The sequence below is a fragment of the Odocoileus virginianus genome, chromosome 17 (genome assembly GCF_023699985.2).
Source record: "Odocoileus virginianus isolate 20LAN1187 ecotype Illinois chromosome 17, Ovbor_1.2, whole genome shotgun sequence".
Taxonomy (NCBI): Eukaryota; Metazoa; Chordata; class Mammalia; order Artiodactyla; family Cervidae; genus Odocoileus; species Odocoileus virginianus.
Genome location: NC_069690.1, coordinates 31,665,603 through 31,685,942, shown reverse-complemented (window position 1 = coordinate 31,685,942; position 20,340 = coordinate 31,665,603). Strand labels below are relative to the sequence as shown.

At 51.5% G+C, this 20,340-nt stretch overlaps 1 protein-coding gene across 8 annotated transcripts in view; it reads left to right on the top strand.

Annotated features, from left to right (window-relative positions):
• Positions 1-20,340, top strand: part of PIGL (phosphatidylinositol glycan anchor biosynthesis class L) — a 47,231-nt gene that overhangs the window by 18,535 nt on the left and 8,356 nt on the right. For 3 of the 8 annotated variants that reach the window (XM_070479186.1, XM_020887573.2, XM_070479185.1), the window contains 5 exons: positions 4,974-5,025; positions 11,681-11,771; positions 14,997-15,064; positions 16,805-16,836; positions 18,552-18,685. In XM_070479186.1, the coding sequence (XP_070335287.1) occupies positions 4,974-5,025; positions 11,681-11,771; positions 14,997-15,064; positions 16,805-16,836; positions 18,552-18,685 (377 nt within the window). Of the gene's footprint in view, positions 1-4,973; positions 5,026-11,680; positions 11,772-14,996; positions 15,073-16,804; positions 16,837-18,551; positions 18,686-18,782; positions 19,898-20,340 lie in introns of those variants that run through there. The other 5 variants (XM_070479187.1, XM_070479188.1, XM_020887567.2 and 2 more) reach the window with 5 other exon arrangements.

The window sequence follows — 20,340 nt, the reverse complement described above, 5'->3', positions numbered from 1 at the left end:
CAAAACCACTCTGAGACACTACTTCACACTCCCTAGGTTGACCAATTTAAAAAAAATAAAAAGGGAACTACTAAATGCAGGCCAGGATACAAAGAAATTGGACCCCTCAGGCACTGGTGGGTTTGTGTAAAACAGTTTGGCAGTTAGTTCCTCAAAAATGTAAATACAGAATTACCTTTACCCAGCAATCTTACTCCAACATAAATACCTAAAAGAACTGAAAACATTCAGTTGAAAACATGTACATGAATGCACACAGCAGCACCATGCATGGTAGCAAAAGGGTAGAAATGACTCAAATGTCCATTCACAGATGAGTAAATGAGCAAAGCATGGTCTGGCCATACACCGGACTATTATTCAACCACAAGAAGGAGTGAAGTCCCACCACATGCTACAGACTGCATGAACCTAAAAAGAAGCCTGTAAACAGGCAGCCACACAGGGTATGATCCCATTTATCTGAAATACCCAGGGCAGGCAAATCCACAGACACAAAGTAGATCAGTGGCTGCCAAGAGTGGGGAGGGAAAGGGAGTGGGAAATGACTCATAATGGGGTTTATTTTCTGAGATGACGAAAATGTCCTAAAATTGCAATGACCGTTGCACAACTCTGTGAACATACCAAAAAAAAAAAAAAAAAAAAAACGCACCACACTGAATTGTGCACTTTAAATGAGTGGACTGCAAAATTATGTGAATTATGTCTCACTCAAGCTGTTCTGAAAATGACAGTAATATTTAATAACAATATTTATGATGTACACTGTAAAAACAAACAGTAGAAAAATATATCCAGTGAGGAAAAATGAATATCTCCCTCCACATATGCTTCTCTCCTCAGAGAAAACCACTGTTAACTACTCAATGTGTAAACTTCCATACCTTCAATACTTTACAAATGCAGATTTACATACACAAGCACAAATACAGTTCATTTTTCAGTGAGGCATACTATTCCACGGGATACCTGTATCATAACTTACTTGACTAATAAAACCGTCCGTCCCATGGCCTTGCTGGAATCATCATTAACTATCCCACAGCTGTTCACGCTGGCATGATACATAGAGTAAGAAGCTATTTAGTTACACATCAGGGTTTGCAGTGTGGGCTTCCTGTCCACCTCCAGGATAAGACCTTGACCCTAGTGAGGTAAGAAACCTAGATTCTGCATTTTTTTACAGACTCCCTAGATGATCGTAAAGCACAGTAATGTTTGGGAACCTCTGAGCTGCTGTTTCTGAGTTGCAACTCCCATTTCCCGAGACAGAGAAGTGGAGTGGATAAGCCTGAATCACGTCACCTGGGACAGGGGAAGCTTGGATCAGGTCACCTGGGAAGGGGCATTATTTGGTCTTTTTTCTTGGAGCATAAGTGTAGGAGCAAGTTTTCTCATAGGAATGTAAGAGCAAGAAGGACAGACAGTGAGGAAGAAAATACTGGAGTCTCCAGTCTCCAGTCACTGGCATTCCTGGGGGGACCTGTGTGTGTCGCCCAGAGCACGCCATCCCCCGAGCCCGAGTACCAATGACACAACCTTAGCTCTGAGCTCAGCCACATCTCACAAGACCCTGGAAGCACTGGCTGCTTCAGAAGCCATCCATGAGGGGCAGAATCTCTCACTCACAACTCACCACTGGCAGCAGAGATGTTAATCTCTATTAAGCAACTGAACAGTGAGACTTTGTAAACACTTTACTTCACTGATTATATAAAAGTTCTCACTGAACTATTACAAAGTCAGCAATTAATATTAATCCTGTTGAGTTAGAGTAAGCATACACTGATTAGAGCCTTGTCCCATAGTCCCACCTCCCAGCCTGTCTGTCAGGGATGCCTGGGACCCCCTGCAGGCCAGTTACAGCTTTGGGGTCACTCTTGACTTGCTTAGCTGCACCTGGCCAGCTGCTGATCTCACCAGGCCCTTCTCATAGCTGCTGAAACTCATAGGGAAGATGTTTGCATACCTCCCAGTAAACTTGGATGGCCACCAGGACACTCCCGTTTCGTAAATCATTGGGCCCTGTGCCCTTCGTGCTCATGACCAGCACCCAGCCTCACCCTTGGTGCTGGGGTGTCCATCCATAGCCATCAGGCAGGCCACTCCCAGCCTCCCCATCCTGCCAGCCAGGTCACTGTGGAGCCTCCTCTCAGTCCTCTTCCGGGCAGCCTGAGCATTCACCTCCGCTGACTGCACCACCGCCCCCGAGGTTGCTGTGGAGGGTACCTGGGTCCTCTCAGCTCCCTCCCCTGCTCCTGTGCAGCCCTCCAGCCATGTATCCATTTTGTCTCCATCTTTCAACCCCCACCCTCTGCGTCCAGGCTTCTGCAGAGAGGTCCTGTGACTGAAACACAGGTGGAATCCTCAGAAGGCCCCTTTCAAGGCCTTCCTGCCGACCAGTCCTTCCGATCCTTTCAAGGCCCCTGCCGACCGCACTTCTCTGTGGCCCAGCACCCATCACCCCTTTCCTTCCTTGGCATCAAATACCATCCAATCCAGAGTCAGCTCAAGAGCTGACCTTTACAGGACCCTGACCACATGCCAGGCTCTAAGTGTCCATCAGGTTTTACCTCGTTTCATCCTCACCACGCTGATGACAAGGGAGCTGTTAGCCTGCCTTGAGTCCGCAGCTCTGCTCCCTGCTTCACATGTCCATCCTCTGTGGCCAGATCGCCTGGGCCTTACCTGTCTCCTCCTGCTCGCCGTGGGTAGCTTACTCTCTACCACCATGGCTGACTGGTTTGCCACATCCTTAGACATCCTCACAGCTGCACAAACCCTTCCTGGACTCCCAAGTCCCTCAGGCCTCCCACCTCTTTCTTCCTCCCAAACTTCTTAAAGCTCCTGGTGCTGCTCTCTCACCACCCACTGACCCGTTCTTCTGCACCACCTGCCCCTTTTCATGGGACCTGCTTCCAGGGCCACCCCTATTCCCCCCAAGGGGTGAAATCCAGTGGCCTTTCCTTCCTCAAGCCCTGCCGGCACGGTCCCGTGGACTGGTATACTCTGTCTCTGCCCCACCAGACCCCTCCCTTCTCCCCCAACCTGACTCGAGAGCTCGCCAAGCTATGGTTCTGGTTCCTGCTCCCTTGAGGTTATTCCCGGAGAGCTTCTCCATGGCTACAGCTCCTTCATGAGAATTTTTTTTTTTAACAGTGTTTTAATTTCAACAGTCTTAAGACAAACCAAAAAAAGGAAGCCCCAGTTGACAGAGCTCTCTATAGCTGGGTATCACCAGTTTCAGTGCTCTTCCTAGCACTCTGCATTATTACACCAAGTGATATATATTTAATCACCAAGTGACTAAATAAAGTGACACCTGTGACATGGGCTTCCCTGGTGGCTCAGACAGTAAAAGAATCTGCCCACAATGTGGGATACCTAGGTTTGATCCCTGGAGAGGGGAATGGCAACCCACTCCAGTATTCTTGCCTGGAGAATTCCATGGACAGAGAAACCCAGTGGGCTACAGTCCATGGGGTCCCAAAGAGTCAGACACAGCTGAGCAACCAACACTTTGTGACTGTAAGGAAGGCACCAGGCAAACATGAAGTCCTCACGTGTGACGCTGGAGTCACCTCCAACGGCGTTTTCTTCCTTGCTTGTACTGTCCAGTCAGGCACTAAATCTGACAAAGTCTCCTTCCATAAGTGTTCTGGGCGCCTTTCTCTCTCCCATCCCCAGGGCCTCCTCTTTGGTCTGGACCCTTGCCGAGGACTAACAGTGCTCCACCCCCAAGTTCACCCTTCACTTTCCCAGGCTGACGTCCTAAAGCAAACCCGATCCAGCCACTGCCCTGAGGAAACTTCCCCGTGCTCCTCGCTGTGCGAAGATCTCTACACGAGACAGGTGCCCTCAGTCACGGCCCCACACTCACCCCGCACGCCATGGCTCCACTCTTCTCTTTCTAGAACTCTAGCCCCTGTCCGGAGGCCTGTTCACCCTGACCCAGCACAGACACCGCCGCCTACGTGAAACTTCCATCCATACTGTACAACCTTAACATTTCCTCTCTGAACCATCACAGCAACATGTTTGACTGTTTCTTGCAGTGCCTTTTTGCCCTGGACTTCATTATTTGAGCACTGGTCTGATCCTTCTGCAGTGCCTTGCAGTTCAGTGGAATCTACAGTTAAGGTTCCCTTTCACCCTGAGATGTCCCAGGGGCTCCCTGGTTTGGCAACCCCCTTCCCACGCTGGGACTCCAGGGTATCCTAGTGGGCTGACCGCACCGCCCACAGGGACTCCACATCCACTCTCTGGCTTTGCTTCTGCTCTTCTCACTTGGCACGTGATGGCGTTCCAGGTGCTTGCTGAAGGCAGGGATGAACCCCTTCTCTCACATGACCCTAAATTTGGCTTTTTTAAAAAAGGGGAATGAGGGAGACATTTCAGGCACCAGAAGATTGAGAAGTGTCCGAAGTCTATGCCCCAGCCGTTCTCTGTCCTGAGCAACACTACACAGCCTCTGCCTGGGGGGTGGGGGTGGGGGGCCCTTGGGAGTCCCCTGGGGAGAGGGGAGGGGTGGGGACAGAGACCTGGGCCTCCCAGCTGAGCCCTGTGACCGCTGAAGTGAGCTCAGTGAGCAGTTCTGTTTCTCAGCTGCCACGTAAGACAGCAAATTGGCAATTTGGGGGAAAAGATCTCACAAGAACTTCGCGGGATTTACACACCTTGTTGGGGTACTAATTAATGTAAAACTTGTGTCTTCCTGAGAAAGGTGAGCTACAGCCCTGCCTGATAGCCCTGACCTGCAGGTTCCTTTTATGTGCCTGAGAAAGGAGGGCGAGGAGCCTCTGTGGACAAGGGTCTCCTGGGTCATTGTCCACACTCTTAAATTGCTTCTGGGGGTGGGGTGGCTGGCAGCCCAGATGCTTCACAGACACCAACTGTGATCTGTTTCAGCCTCTTCCTGGTCCCTTCTTTCCTCCTCACCTTTCCCTTTCTTTTCCTCTCTCCTCCGCTAGGGCTGGTCCCTGGAGATTCCGGGAAGCGACCCCCCGCCGCGCAGCAGCCCAGGTGACCCGCCTGCGCCCCGCCCACCTCCGGTGGCCCTGAACTCGGGTGACCTTTGCCCGCCCGGATGACAGAGGAAGTCCTCGGTTTAGAAATATGCCGGAGTCGGGGGGTGGGGGAGGGGCGTGGAGGACGAGCCACAGGCCCAAATAAGGGCGCACGCAGCGCCCGCCGGGCGCGATGACTGTGCCCACCCCAGGGTCCCCAGTCCGGCAGGAGGGAGGAGGGGAGAGCCCACCGCGCCCACCACCCCGAGGCCACGCCCCACACGACCGAGGGCAGTCACTAAAAAGTGCAGAGCAGGTCACAGTTATTCTTCTGAACCTCCCGGGCCGAGCGCGGAAGTCCAGGGCAAGGCTAGGTTTGGGGCCTCTTCCAGCGGAATTAATGCCATGTTCGCTCACTGCACCCCGAGGGCGCCGCGTCCTGTGTCCGGTCGCGTCTGGAGCTCCCGTCCCATCCCCTCGGGGGTCGCAAGGCCGCGTCCCCACGAGGTGCCCCCGGCGCTTCTGCGGCCCCTGCGGCTGGAGGTGCCCCCCCCACCCACCCACCCCGGACCCTGCATCTGCAGTGGTGCCCACGCTTGGTGCCCCGTCCACGCTGGGCCCGCGGGTAAAGGTGCAGAGATCCCATGCTCTGGGAGCCCTGCCCTGCCCCGCTCTGCCCTCGCGCGGAGTCCAGCAAGCGTTGTCGGCCCTCAAGTGCTGGAGAGCTAGCCCCCTAAGATCAGTACGTCCCTCTTCCTCCTCCCGGACAGATGCGCGGCTCTGAGATGGCTTTCTCGAGGTCCGGCGGCCAGCCCGCGGGACTCCGGGCCAGACCGCAAGTCTGCACCGCCACCCCTCCCCCTGCGACTGCCCTCCGGCTCTGGGTCACAGCCCCCAACAGGCCTTCCTCAGGTGCTGCTTTCTGGGGAGCCCAGGCCAGGGTACCTGGACTCTTGAACCCAGAGCCCTTTATTTGGAAGTGCTCTCACAGAAGGGCTTTGTTTCCAAAATTCAATTCTTCTATAAATAGGTTTCCTCTTTCACATGAGTCTCATTCTTAAATCAGGAGCAAAACTAAAGTTTAGTTACTGGAGTTCTTTTTTTCCGATTTTGTTTTAACATTCCTTTCCTTGGGTGTATTTAACTTTCTTTGCTTTGACTTTGAACATGCCCTAAAACTCTTGTGTTATCTTTAGCATTTTTCATAAGCCACAGTTCAGGAAGTTAAAGACATTGTTCCCTGGTGGCAGAACTACAGAACTGCAGCCTCTTTCCCTCTGTAAATGCAGTGAAAGTGGTGTCTCTGCCTGAGTGGACTTCCACTGTTAGGCTGATTACTTCCTTAGAGTCATTTCTAGAAAGGTCAAAAGGCACAAATCCGGTGACCATCCGGCACAGGTGTGGCCAGTAAACTGGCCCCTTCCTGTGAGCCCTCCTCCACACCATGTGGAGCTTTAATTCTGCATTTGTTTGACTCCTTCTGAGAATTAGAGGAATATATGTTGGCAGCTTGCATTTCCTGCTTTGTAAAATGCCTCTTCAAACAACCTTTCACAGGTCTTTATAATGTTTTAGTCTCCAGGCTTCCTTTGTGAATGACCTTGGAAATTCTGCCCTCATTTCTAGTTCTCCAGGGCTGGCTTCTTATCAGGAACCATCACCTCACTGAGGAGATGTAGAGCGACCACAGGTCTCTTAATCAAGAATCTAGGTTCAAGGTGTGACCTGCCAGACACTTCATTTCTGAGCTGAAGGTCTCTGCAGGTTGCAGTCCTCCTGCAGGGGGTGGCTGATGCAACCCCTGCTTGTCCTTGTCCTCAAGTCTTCAGAGGTGTCATCTCCGCTCTACTTGGCAAAAGCTGGCCAGAAACCTGTTTTCAGCCACCGTATCCTCTGTCTCATCCAGAAAGAGTTATTCAGCTTTCCGTGTTAGCAGAGCTACCCAGGCACACCAGCACCAGAGGTATCTCCATATCCTTTTATTAAAATTGCGATAAAAGCCGAGAAGTAGCTTGCTAATAATTGAAGGAAGTTTCTGGGACCTCTTGGTAACTTTATTACTGTTTGCCATGGGCCTGCTCACATCTAGGTTTGGGGAGAGCTGTGAGCAGCTTCAGAATCCTTGTCCACAGCTGAAGCAAACCCACTGCATGGTTCACACATATCTAAGGTTGGGTATGGCAAGTCCAGATGTCCCTTAAATATGAAACCTGACTACTCTTAAGGCTTGGCCTCTGTTCTCCCATTGAAACAGCAGGGAAGTGGGCCGGCACAACACTTCAAAGAACCACACAGCCTGAGGACACAACAGAAACTAATTAGAACCAAATAGGTCCAAAATGGCCAACCCCTCGATTTCCACTAGACCTTGAGCCTCAGTATTCATTCATTATTGTAACATATCAGCAAACTAAGTGACACACCCGGCACCATGACAGTTCCCAGGCCAACCATAGAGGTCAAAAAGTGGACAGTGGCCCTATTCCTGCAGATCCCCACCCTGTCCCGGAAACAGCTGGAACGCTCCTCACATTCGGTAGCTCATGAATTTACCACCCCTATTGACAACCCCCTACCCTGTGCCAGTCTGGGCTTCTGGGATGGCCCACACTCTGTCTGGGGTGTCTCTCTCTAAATGAATCCACTTCTTACCTATCTCTCACTGAATTCTTTCTGTGATGAGATATCAAGAACCTGATCTTCAGTAAGTCCTGAGACCAGGTGTAGTGGTCTCAGTTAAAAGACCGTGAGTTCAAGTCCCAGTTGGAGCTGCTCCGTTTCACTCTTGTTGCTGAATGACATCCACGTGATTTCCCAGGAGAAGGGCTGGTTACCAAGATGAAGTGGGGCTCCTGACAACACACGTGTTCCACTGCAGCCCCGCTCAGCCAGCCCTAGTGCCTCTCACTCCACGTGTAACTCATTCCCTTCCAACCAACTCTCTCCAGCTGTAGAAAAGTGTAAATGGCCTTCTCCAGCTTCCCTGGTGGCTGACAGTGAAGAATCCACCTGCAGTGCAGGAGACTTGGGTTTGATCCCTGGGTTGGGAAGATCCCCTTGAGAAGGAACCAGCAACTTACTCCAGTATTCTTGCCTGGAGAGTTCCATGGACAGAGGAGTCTGGCGGGCTACAGCCTGTGGGGTCGCAAAAAGTCAGATGTGACTGAGAGACTTCCACTTTCATGAGTCATTAGGATAAGGAAGTAGGTATAAAACACCTGAGATTTTTAGGAGGCGTGGAGCTCTGATAAGAGCTGTCCCTGTTTGTCTTTCCCTCCAGCCTATGCTCTTTCTCTCTCCGTGATGCTGTTCCTGGTGAGTTAACCCACTTTCCACTTCCTTCTCTTAACACTGCTCCACACAGGGAGATCTGCAAGGCTCTCCTTGCTTCATCTCTGACTCCCAAGTGACATCACTAGGATTTTATCCCAAGGAAATATTGAGAGATTCATATGAAGCGTTACGTTATAACAGTGCTAGTTACAACTTTTTTCAATAATAAAAATTGGAAACAACCTACATAATCAGTAAAATAGAGGCTTTACAAAATGATGGCATATCTAAATCAAGATCTGGTTATGCATCAGATGACAGAAAACCCACAGTGACTACAACACCTGTGATAGGAGATGCGTTGGCTGGGGCTCGGGTGGAGGGCCAGGACGCCTTCCTTTTGGCGACTTTGCTCTGCCTCACTTTCAGACCTAAGTTACTTCATGCATCTCAATGGCAGCTTCAGTTCCAGTCCTCCTCCCTGACCCCAGCCAGCAAAACGCAGGACAGCACCAAGAAAAATAGGGCAAAGGCCGTTTACCAACACTCCCTTGAGGAGGGGCCGGCCGGCTGACTCACCTGTGTTCACACCGCTGCTGGCATGTTTATCTAAGGCGGGATTGTTAATCCATCAGAGAAGAAAGGAACTATTGCAAAAGTTACTACTTGGACCCAAGCCTTGAGTTGATTAGGGCTGAACTTTAGGCAAAAGTCTTCCCTGGTGGCTCAGATAGTAAAGAATCTGCCTGCAATGCAGGAGACCCAGGTTCTGTCCCTGGGTCAGGAAGATTCCCTGGAGATAGGAATGGCTATCCACTCCAGTATTCTTGCCTGGAGAATCCCATGGACAAAGGAGCCTGGCGGGCTATAGTTGATGGGGTTGAAAAGAGTCGGTACGACTGAGTGACTAACACTTTCACTCGTAGGCAAAAGACAACTCATGATGTTGATCTCACAGGCGTCACTTTTTCTACACTTAAGTAAATTTTAATAAAATATAAAATTTTATATTTTCCTGCTTTGAGGGGAAGTGGTCCCCTGGGGATGCCTTGCTCCCCCTGCAATTCAATTTTTTCTTTTTTCTTTTTTTTTTTTTACTTATTTGGCTGCACCATGTCTTAGTTGCAGCATGTGGGATCTTTAGTTATGGCATGTGGGATCTAGGTTCCCAATCAGGGATCCAACCCAGACCCACTGTCTTGGGAGCAAGAAGTCTTAGCCTCTGGACCACCAGGGAAGTCCCCTTTTTTCCTTTTCTTTTCACCTCTAATCTGTTTTTGTAAATTTGCTATCTTTTAAAGTTCTTACTTGTATGTTTCAACCTCTAAAGGCAGGTATAGCTACCTTTGGCTCAGTCAACCAATCAAGCACTTTAATGCAGCACCTGGCATGAGAAGACCCTCCTTCAGGGGATCTTCCAGACCCAGGAACTGAACTTGAGTCTGTTGTGTTCTGTACTGGCAGGTGGGTTCTTTACCACTAGTGCTACCTGGGAAGCTCATCCAAGGCCCCTACTCTTTCCTAAAAACTACCATCCACAGTCAGCATTTCAACCTCACTCAAAAATTGCGTATGACACAAAGTCCTAGACATTAGGGCTCTCAGGTCACCAGTGTGGCCCAGGTCCTCCCAGCTCTAGGGATGATGCGGCACAGGCCCCGGGCACCTGGTGAGCAGGGAACTGGAACTCGTGTGTTCTGTCATCCAACCTGGCGTCACGATGCCCCCTGGTGACACTGGGCCACTCTGATCATAGGCAGAGCTCAAGCAGAGCTGCTGGGGTGGAGCTGCCCACCAGCTGCTGCCCTGTCTCTCTCCCCTGAGCCTGAACTCTTGCTTGCCCAGCAGTGACCTCCATGTTGCCTTCTGTACCTGGGCAGCTAGTGGCAATTGCATTCCCAGAAGGGCAGACTGCTGCTACCCTTGAAGGTTTAGGCTCAAGTCTGGGGCATAGTTGAGAGCAAACATCCACTGGACACTTGCTTCGAGCACTGCCAGACACCTGGACCAACAGCAACCATGCTTCCTGCCTTCCTTGCCAATCAACTGACTTCTCAGTAGGTTTGACCAATAGTTGGCCGTGATGGGAGACTGGAAGGTCTCCCTGCTCCTCACAGCACCTCTGTCAGCAGCTGAATGTTTTCCAGGCCTCCAGCTGCTGCCCTCATATTTCCTACCATCAACCACTCCCGTTCCTAGGCTCTGATGTCTTTCCCTAGAGGCAAAAGTGGCTTCTGGCCTTGCCAACCTCTGATTGTCTCCTTGTTCCCTGGTTTCCAAAATGACGCCTTGGTGCATTTATGCGGGCCTCCCAGCCAAGGGGACGTGTGTAGTTGTTCTCACTCCAGGGTATTTCCCTGGAAAATTCCTGAATTTCTTCCTGCTCAAGCTCGGCAGGTCTTGTTCTCCATCCCATGTTCAGCCCGCTCCCCAGGAATGAGGCTTAACAAACTTCATCCTGGTCCCTGCCTCTCCCTTCCTCCCCGTCCAGTCCCTGCCGCTAGCTGAGCTGTCTGTCCTGTAGAGGCAGGAGCATTAGGGGGCCCCTGACAGAACGATGGGCAGGATGGTGCTTTCAAAGTCAACCTGGCAGGAGGCTCCTTGGGGTGTGGAAGAGGCAGCCAAGGAAGTGCAGAAAGTCGCTGTGTTGTTCTGCCCTGAGATGCATGTCGTTTTCCTCCTAAAAAACTTTCAGCACCTCTCCTTTGACCATAGTCCTAAATGAGTCTGATAATGGCCTGTGTCCATGGAGAGGTGACATCTACCTCCTGGTGGGAATCGGAGGGCCCTGTCCCCCCAGCATACGGGGGTGGCGCCCAGGACCTGAGGCAGCAGAGATGGCTGTCTAGTTATAAGACTATGAATAAGGTCTTCACACTGGAGTCAGACCATGGCCTTGGCCTCAGATCGGCAGGTGGTGGTGATAGTGGACAGAAACAAGGCCTGGAGTGGCCTGCAGAGACCCCCCTACCCCTGGGGTCACCTCCCTGGGGCTGAAACCTCCCCTGTAAGCCAGAAAACCTGCATCAAACCCAACCCTAATGGCCCTGCAACACTCAGGCTACTCACCTGCATTGTCCAGGCTCCTTCACAGCTGTCTGAGGTTAAATGAGGTAATTGAGTACTTTTACCAACAAGCCATTCCCATGACTTTTACTGAGACACATCAGAGTTCTGCCCCATGTTTCAGCCCTTGAGGACCACACCTGTCCCCCAGCTTGTGGACAGATCTGCTTCCCTCCCAACCACCCAGCCATGACATGAGCCAAGATCCCCTGAGTGTGCTGTGTTTGGTCTGTACGTCCTCAGCACCCCACACGTGCACACACCTACCGGAGCTGAGGGGAGAGCCTGCACCCTGTTAGAAATGGTTTCCAACGTGTGCTTCTTCCTTCCAGGGATTTCCCAGATGACCCAGACGTGCGCTGGGACCCAGAGCGGGCAGCTGATGTCCTCCTCCAGCACGTAGAGGCCAACGGCATCACCCTGGTAAGGTTACACACCCCCCTCTCCAGCAGAGACCCGGCCCATCTCTCTGCACCTTTCCTGTGTAACCACGGAGCTCAGGGGGAGGCAGAGATTCTCCCAGACTGTGCCCTCTTCACCCGCCCCCCACCTCCATGCTGCCCCCCTGAAAACCCAGGTCCCCACAAGCCTATGCCACGACACACTGACACAGAACAAGTGTTTTCATGTTAGGGTGTCACTGTAACTCTGGGGGTAAGTGTTGTCCTAATGCTCACCTTCATCAAGGAAACTGAGGTTCCCAGAGGCTCAGAAGCTGCCCGAGGTCAGCAAGCATGAAGCTAGGGACTTGAGCCTCCACTTTTCCCTCTAGAAAATACGAGGCTAAATCCACAGCCCCTGTGGGGAGAACATTCCTGGTTAGAGCTCCCGTGGGCCTTTGATTCACCTGCAGAGGCAGACGGCTCGGGAACACCCACCTCGACGCTCAGGCCTTGCCAGCCTGCATCCTGCCAGCAGTCCATCTTAAGGTGCCGGGAACATCTAAAATAATAATAACCCTTCACGAGTTAATACCTAAATCCTACCATTGAAAGCCCAGCCATTGACTTTTACATTTTGATTAATCCTTGTTAGAAGGTGAACCCCTCTATCAGGCTTTTATCAGTGATGCATCCTCCGAGTGAACTGAATTATTAGGCCATTGTTAACAGCAGATTTTTGTGGATTAGTCAGACTGCCTTTGTGCTCTAATGACATAAATACAACGGGAGCTTCATCCACATGGGCCAGAAGGGGCACCTAGCCAGCTGGCTGTGAACCACGTGGAGCTGGAGGTGCAGGGGGGCCGCTGGACCCACCAGGGATCTGCACCAGCTTTGCGCTTTGTTCTGGCCGGACGAATGGTCACCAACAGCTGCAGGCCCATCCCTCCTGGATGTACCTTTCTTCAGGGTCTGAGGTGATAGCTGGCCTGGCTCTTCTTGCCCTGCTTTTCCCAGAGCACACTCAGACCCTCTCAGGGCTCGACAGCCTGGCGGTGGACAGGGCTGGTCCTTGGGGCCGGCTGGGCACAGGGCAGGGCCTGTGAGGTGTACCACAGCGACCCTTGGCACCCTGTCTTCCCGGGCAGTGGCCTGCCAACGGCTAGTCCCCAGACTCTCTCCTCTCTGGCTTTGGTTCATAGGAACAACTGGTCTTCAGTCACTCCTGCTTGTGGAATAAACTCCCATCTTTGTGAATTGGGCCATCTCTGACCATCCCTTCCATAGGTGCCACTCGCTGGTGAAAAGGGCTGGACCTCACTTAGGGGCCGAGTTAGTGTTTAGACCACATCACAGCCGCAACTGAACATCTGGGGAGGAGGTCAGGGCACAGACACAGAATCTCCCAAGTTTGTTTCCCTGAAAACTGACTTGTGGTCCAGGCCCAGCTAAGACCACCTTCTTGCAGAAGCCCTCTGTGACCTCTTCAGCCCTCTGTGGGACAGTATTTACTGTGTGTCCTGCCCCGGTAACAGGTGTTGCTGTTTATCCTTCACGGACCATGTCCCGTGAGCCACTGTCTTAGAGAAGTGAAAGCAGCCTATTGTTTACTGGGGTCGGGGAAGGCTTCATTTGAACATAGGTTTCTGCAGTTTAGGGGGGAAGGTGGACAGACACCATTGCTGCCAGGTCCTAATCTGCACGAGACCAGGGAGTGGAGATGGTTCAGCTCAGCCCTCCTCAAGGCAGGAAGACTGGGGGCTTGTTGGAAGATGTGGGATAAACAGAAAACAAGACCTTGGAGAATTTTAAGTGATGGGGATGAACTGCAGTGGCCCCAAGCCCCCAGACCAGGGAGTGTGCCCCAGCTGGCCTGAAACAATCACGTCCCAGAGTTACCTCCACCAAGGGCAGCAGACACTTGGCCTGGGCTGCTGTCCAGGTCCTAAATGTTCCCACAGGGCTTCATCTGACCTTCACCTTGACCCGGAGAGAAAGGAGGGAGGCCTCACTCTTCCAACCTCACAGATGAGAAAACCAAGACACTGAAGATGAAATTGCTCCCAGTAGTGATGTTCTATGATATGCTGGAGGATCAGGGTAACTAGGTCAGAGGTGAGAGTGGACTTAGGCACTCCACGCTTAGCTGCACAGAAGGATGGGATCAGAATGGGGTACCTGAGTTCTAGGGTGAAGTGTTGTTTTTTTTTTAATAACACACTATAGTTTCCAGAGCAATTTTAGGTTCACAGTAGAACTGGGAAGAAAGTACACACGTACCCCTGGCCCCACGACCTGTTGCAGTGAATCTACACTAACATGTCATCATCACCCCAGGTTCATGTTAGGGTTCACTAATGTATGACACATACCCACCATAATGGGATCTGCTTATAAGCCTTTTAAAAAAAAATTCCCACTGTGGAGAATTTCAAGCATGCAAAAGTAGAGCAAAGAGTATAATGAAACTCGTGTTCCCATAATTCAGTCTCACTAATTATTAACTCAAGGTCAACAGTGTTTTTCTTTAAATGCTGGCTCACCTGCCCCTGCTCCTCCATCATCCTGCTTTCTTGGCTGTCTGGTCCCCTCTTTCCATCCCACCTCAACCAGCCATACCTGTGCCTTTCTCTGAGTCCTGTCTTCTTTCCTACATCTTTTTTTTTTTTCACTTATCCCAGCTATTCTTTTACATTTATTATTATTATTATTCAAATTATTCTTTGGATTTTTTAAAGTCATCTGTGCAGAAATGAATCTGGAGCCCAGGCGAGGCTTATAGTTGGAGAAGCAGACGCTGGTCTGAGAATGTGGATGCAGAGGCAGCCTACGAGGAGCCACAGGCTTCTGTGAGCCCCAGGGCATGGTGGACACTGTCCCCTAGCGCTTCCATGCCCTCGATGCAGCACCAGGAGAGGGACCGAATAATCAGACGGCATCGACGTGAACAAAGGTCACGCAGCAGCCAGTAGGGAAACCAAACGTGCTGATAAGAGGCCACGCAGATAAGAAACAGACATGCCGAGCCCAGGTTTCTCTTGTGGCCCAGTTCCACTCTTCTCTGCTGTCCAAGAGCAAGAGCATCGTCAAACCCACAGCTACAGGGTTGAACGGCAGTCACACCACCGGCCCGTGCCCAAGTCAGTTCTGATTCACTCGGAACACGAACAGGCTCAGGGTTCTGGGCCCTCCTGTCTGTCCTAGGTGGTGTGCACAGAGGTGGGAGAGACGGTTCAGTCTGGAGTGAAGCTCTGTGTCTTTGCAGGTGGTGACCTTTGATGAGGGGGGCGTGAGCGGGCACAGCAACCACGTGGCTCTGAATGCAGCTGTGAGGTACAATGGTGCGCCAGTTCCCTGGGCGGCTGGGATGGGCAGTCTCCTCATCACTCTCCACCCCATGGGTCATCTCACCTCGTCCTCCCAGGAGCAGGCGCCCTCGAGTCCTAGAGTTATGACCTTGTCTCCTAATAGCTGAGTCTCTCTGTCCCCAGATGCAGCCAAATGCAGGAACTGACTGGATTCCTCCCTCTGCTTTGGCCTCAGGAAACATTACAGCCAAATTTCACCTCCTTGTAGCTCACGGGGAGGTCTGAGGGCTGGGATCCATGAATGGGCACCCTCCTGATTTCAGATCTTTCTTTGGAGGAGGATGTGCGCGTCATTTGAAATCTCACCTGTTCTTTGCAGCCACTCCATTTTACTGACATGCATCTGCATTTAGGGCTTCCCTGGCAGCTCAATGGTAAAGAATCTGCCTGCCAATGCAGGAGAGGTGGATTCAATCCCTGTGTCAGGAAGATCCCTTGGAGGAGGAGATGGCAATCTGCTCTAGTATTCTTGCCTGGGAAATCTCATGGACAGAGGAACCTGGCAGGCTATAGCCCACTGGAGTTGCAATGAGTCAGACACGACTGAGTGACTAACAACCATGACTACCACCTGCATTTAACTGGTTAAAAAAAAAAAAACCCTCACAGATTTTGAGGGACTTCTCTGGGGTCATACAGACCTGGAGCTTATGTCCTGATCTCTTGAGCCTGCTCCTCTTGGGCCCACAAGGAGCTTGCTGGACCCAGCCTAGGGAAGGGAGAGGGCAGCTTGAGGTCAAGGACTGACTCTACACCCTTCTTCTGAACGTGCCCGTTCTCTTCAGGGCTTGAACGTGTGTCTCCAGGGCCTCTCTCTCCTGCCCTTAGATCTATCTGCCTCTGAGCTCTTTCCTTGGAGTTCATCCCCAGGGCTCCACCCAGAGTGCAGGATGAGCTGCCTCTGAGCTTGGCATTTTCTATTTCTCAGGCTCTGTAAGTCAGGCCAACCTATTGTCTTTAATCCTTGCTCCTGAGAATCCCTTCCCCATGAGTCCATGTGTCTGTTTGTTGGAGTGTGGGGGAAGGGGACTCTTTGTCCCATTGCCCACCTGTCAAATTTCAAAACAACAAGGAGTTCATTTTCATATTGCTGTTGGACCCAGTTCACCGCTCCTCTTAGGATAAACACTTTTTCTCACCACACTGCACAGCATGTGGGATCTTAGTTCCCAGGGATTAGACTAGGGGTTGAACCTGCGCCCTCTGCAGTGGAAGCGCCAAGTCTTATCCACTGGACCCCCAGGGAAGTCCCCTCACGCCTCCTCTTAGGGCAGTGAGCACAGAATGGCCTTTACTGCCAAAAGGTGTGTGCAAGGGGAGGGGGCTGTCAGGGAAGAAACAGCAATTAACACTTTACATATTTTCCCACCACACCACACTCACATCACAATCTCATAAAAGAGAAAAACTCTGAAGAGTCCATTGTCGTTACTTTCATCTCTGATGGGCACAGCTTGGACCAGGGCACCTCGTAAGCCACTGGTCATCTCCAGATTGGCTGACCTTGGATGAGGGTCCCACCCTAGCCCCTTCAGCTGTAGCCAGAGGTATGGGGTTTGAGGAATCTCCGTGGTGACTTACGTTCAAAAACCTGCCTGGAAACCTATGTGGAGGGATCCCAGGGTGGGGCAGGCCTGGCTCTGACAAGCCCCTCCAGTTAACTGCAGAGGGTTCTCACTTGGACTGTCTCCGTTTCCTCTGCCAGGACCCTGCACGCAGAAGGGAAGTTACCTAAAGGTAAGGCCGGGCCCTGTTGGAACAGGTTGCTGCTACTGTCCCTCTAGGGTGACAGTGCTAAATATACAGAGAGCTGCCCTTGGCCCAGTGGCGGGAGTGGGGCAGACAGGGAGGTGGGGCCACACTGTCCTGACTCAGCTCACTGTGCCTGTCACAGGGGGGTCCCCAGGCCTCACGGTCAAGTTGTGTCCACTGAGAAGTACCCTCTGGGTGTGAGGGAGGAGGTGGTATCATTGGGGTTCTCTAGAGAAACAGACCAACAGGAGATGCACACAGATGTGCTGCTGTATATATTATACACATACATACAGATGTCTAGACAGCATCACTGACTCAATGGACATGAGTCTGAGCAAACGCCCGGAGAAGGGAAGGACAGGCAAGCCTGACTTGCTGTGGTCCATGAGGTCACAAAGTGTCGGACACAACTTAGCGACAGAACAACAATAATATAAAGAAGGAATTGGCTCACATGATTATGGAGCCCAAGAAATCCAGGATCCGCCACCTGCAAGCTGGAGGCCCAGGAGAGCCAGGGCATCCCTCGATCAATCCGAGTCCAAAGGCCTGAGACCAGGGAGCCGATAGGGTTAGTCTTGGTCTCGGGCAGACAACCAGGGTCTAGCTCTGCAGTTGGACAGAAGGGGACACGTTCTCCCTCCCTCTAACTTCTGCTCTGCTCGGGCCCTCCCTTGATGGACTGGACAAGACCTACCCAGGTCTTCTGCTTTCCCCAGTCATCCAGTTCAAATGTGAAACCCACAGACACACTTAGAAACAATGTTGACCAGGAACCTGGGACCCAGATGGGCTGACACAGGAAGTTAACCACGTCTGTGGGCCTTGCCCCTCGCCTGCCTGGCTTTCTCCCTGGCCAGCTCTATCCCACCTCTAGTGTCCTTTCAGAATGTCCATCCAAGCTCACATCTATCCCCCAGGTAACTGAACAGGCTGTGGGTGACTGCTGGGTGCTGGACAGGTCTGAAACACTTCCTAACTCACAGGAAGGCATCTGACCGCCCTCCCCTCCCTGAGCCAGTTTCTGTCTGGACATGCACCCCTCACAGGAGAGCCCTGGGGGGCGGAACAATGGGCCCCCAGGCAGCATGCCCTCTCTGGGTGGGCTTCTGGCTGGTGAAGCTGCAGGGGCTCAGGAACATAGCTCTGGTGTGTTTGCTCAACCCTGGAAGACAGCTCCGGTGGTGCTGGTGGGAAAGAACCCACCTGCCAATGCAGGAGACAGAGACCTGGGTTGGGAAGATCCCTTGGAGAAGGGAATGGCAACCCACTTCAGTATTCTTGCCTGGAGAACCCCATGGACAGAGGAGCCTGGTGTGTACTCACGAAGAGTCAGACACTACTGAGCAACTAAGCACATGGCACGTGGGAGACAGGCAGGTCCCACACTCACAAATGACCAACAGCCCATCATACAGACGAGAAACTTGAGGCTCACTAAGGTGAAGGGACCTCTCGAAGCCCGTGAGTTCTCTGGTGACAAGCAGGAGCCAGGTCTCCAGCCTCCTAAGACAGAAAGTCTGCCTGTACCACTCCCCGCTTGGGTCTGACCCTGGCCTCCAGCAGCCAGCCTCTCCCTGCTGGGGGCAAGGGCAGACAAAGGTGTCCTGCAGGCGTTCTGGGCCCTTTCACCCTCTGAAAGTTCAGGAAAACCAGCCTGGAGCTGCAAGTCTCCCCAATCTCCCCTGCCCCCGCAGGGTGCTTGGTGCTCACGCTCCAGTCTGTGAACCTGCTGCGCAAATACCTCTATCTGCTGGACCTACCCTGCTCCCTGCTGCTCGCCCGCGATGCCCTCTTCGTGCTCACCCAACGCGAGGTAGCCCAGGCCCAGGTGAGAACTGCCCCTCGCCCCCACACCGCTCCCCCCGCCCCATCCCAGGTCCCCCAAAGCCCCTCACCCAAGGTCTTCCAAGTGGTTCTGTCCCCAGGGCGGGCCCACAGCCAGACACTGGGAGCTGCAGACCTTCAGGGACTTGCACCTTGTCTTCTGAGCCTAAAAACAGCACAAGCTGGAAAAACTAGCAAGTAACAATATAGGCTCAGTGTGGAAAGTCTGGGAGTAGTTACATAAAAGCAAGTTGAAAATAAAAATCATTCATCAAAACTACCTGCAACCCCATCCCGTACAGGTAATCATTCAAACACAAGAGTATTGACATATGTATGTAAAATGGGGTGACACAGAGCCTGCTGTTTGAAACCTACTTTAACATCATGACCATCTTCTCTGACATCCTTACGTGTTCAAATCTTAATGGCTGCCGGTGTTCCTTCGCACGGACATGCCATGTAACAGTTCACAAACCCCTGAAGGTTGGACATTTTGATTTATGGGTTTTTTACTCTTTTATGTGGACCAGGCTTCCAGCTTGAGTCTAAGGACTCAGACCTGTCAGGAGCCTTAGTAAAGACCAGTGGGCAGCCCACTGTCTGCCTGTTGAGGAGTCAGGCCAGGCGCGGCCCTCTTGGGAAAGTGGTGATCGGTGGGGCGGGGGGTCTGAGAAGCACTGGGCGAGGGACGAGGCTGCCCAGGAGTTCTAGCCCTTAACCCTTTGCATTCTTGCCATGGAAGTGGAAAGGGTCAAGGGCTAGAACTCATGTGGGACTCTGAGAGTAATTTTTTTTTTTAATGTTTTAATGGGAGGATAATTCCTTTACAATGTTGTATTGTTTTCTTCTGATCAACACCACAAATCAGCTATATGTCTACACATGTCCCCTCCCTCTTGAACCTCCCTCCCACCTCCCACCCCATCCCACCCCTCTAGGGCATCACAGGGCACCAGACTGAGCTCCCATTATCTGTTTTACAGATGGTAATGTATATGTTCCAATGGTACTCAGAAAAATTTTTATTTAAAAATTGTGGCTGTATTTCCTGTTGAAACCACAGTATTTCATATTTTTGCTTGAATACAGTGATGGTTCTCATTATCAGCTTCAAGCTTGCTGTCATCACGGGGTATTTACATCTCTAAAGCCACGGATGTTCAAACAATGAATATAAAATGAGTTTTTTACATAAATGTTTGCAACTCGCTTAGATTATAAGCATTAGTTATGGTCCTTACAGAAAAACAGGAACTATATTTATAGGGTATATCTAGTTAAATCAGTTGTTATGATCTATTCTATTTAGAAACCAAGCTACATTAGTTCTGAATAATAGGATAACGTTCCCCCACTGGATGGCAAAGAGACCCTGTACCTATGGGTACCATTTCCTTTCTTTTTCTTCTCAGAGTGGCTGTATTCAGAGGAGTCTGGGCAGAGGGGTAAGGGGGCCAAAGGATGAAGAATATAGGCGGGGCAAAGGAGTGAAGAATGTAGGCTTGAGTCAACCTGAGGGCTCTGGGTTCCAATTTCAGCTTTACTACCTACTTGCTATTTGAGATGGATGAGTTTCCTCATATGTTTAAAAAAAAAAAAAAAAAGCAACAGTAACAGCCCTTCGCTCACAGGGTTGTTAATGGAGATTGTGCATCA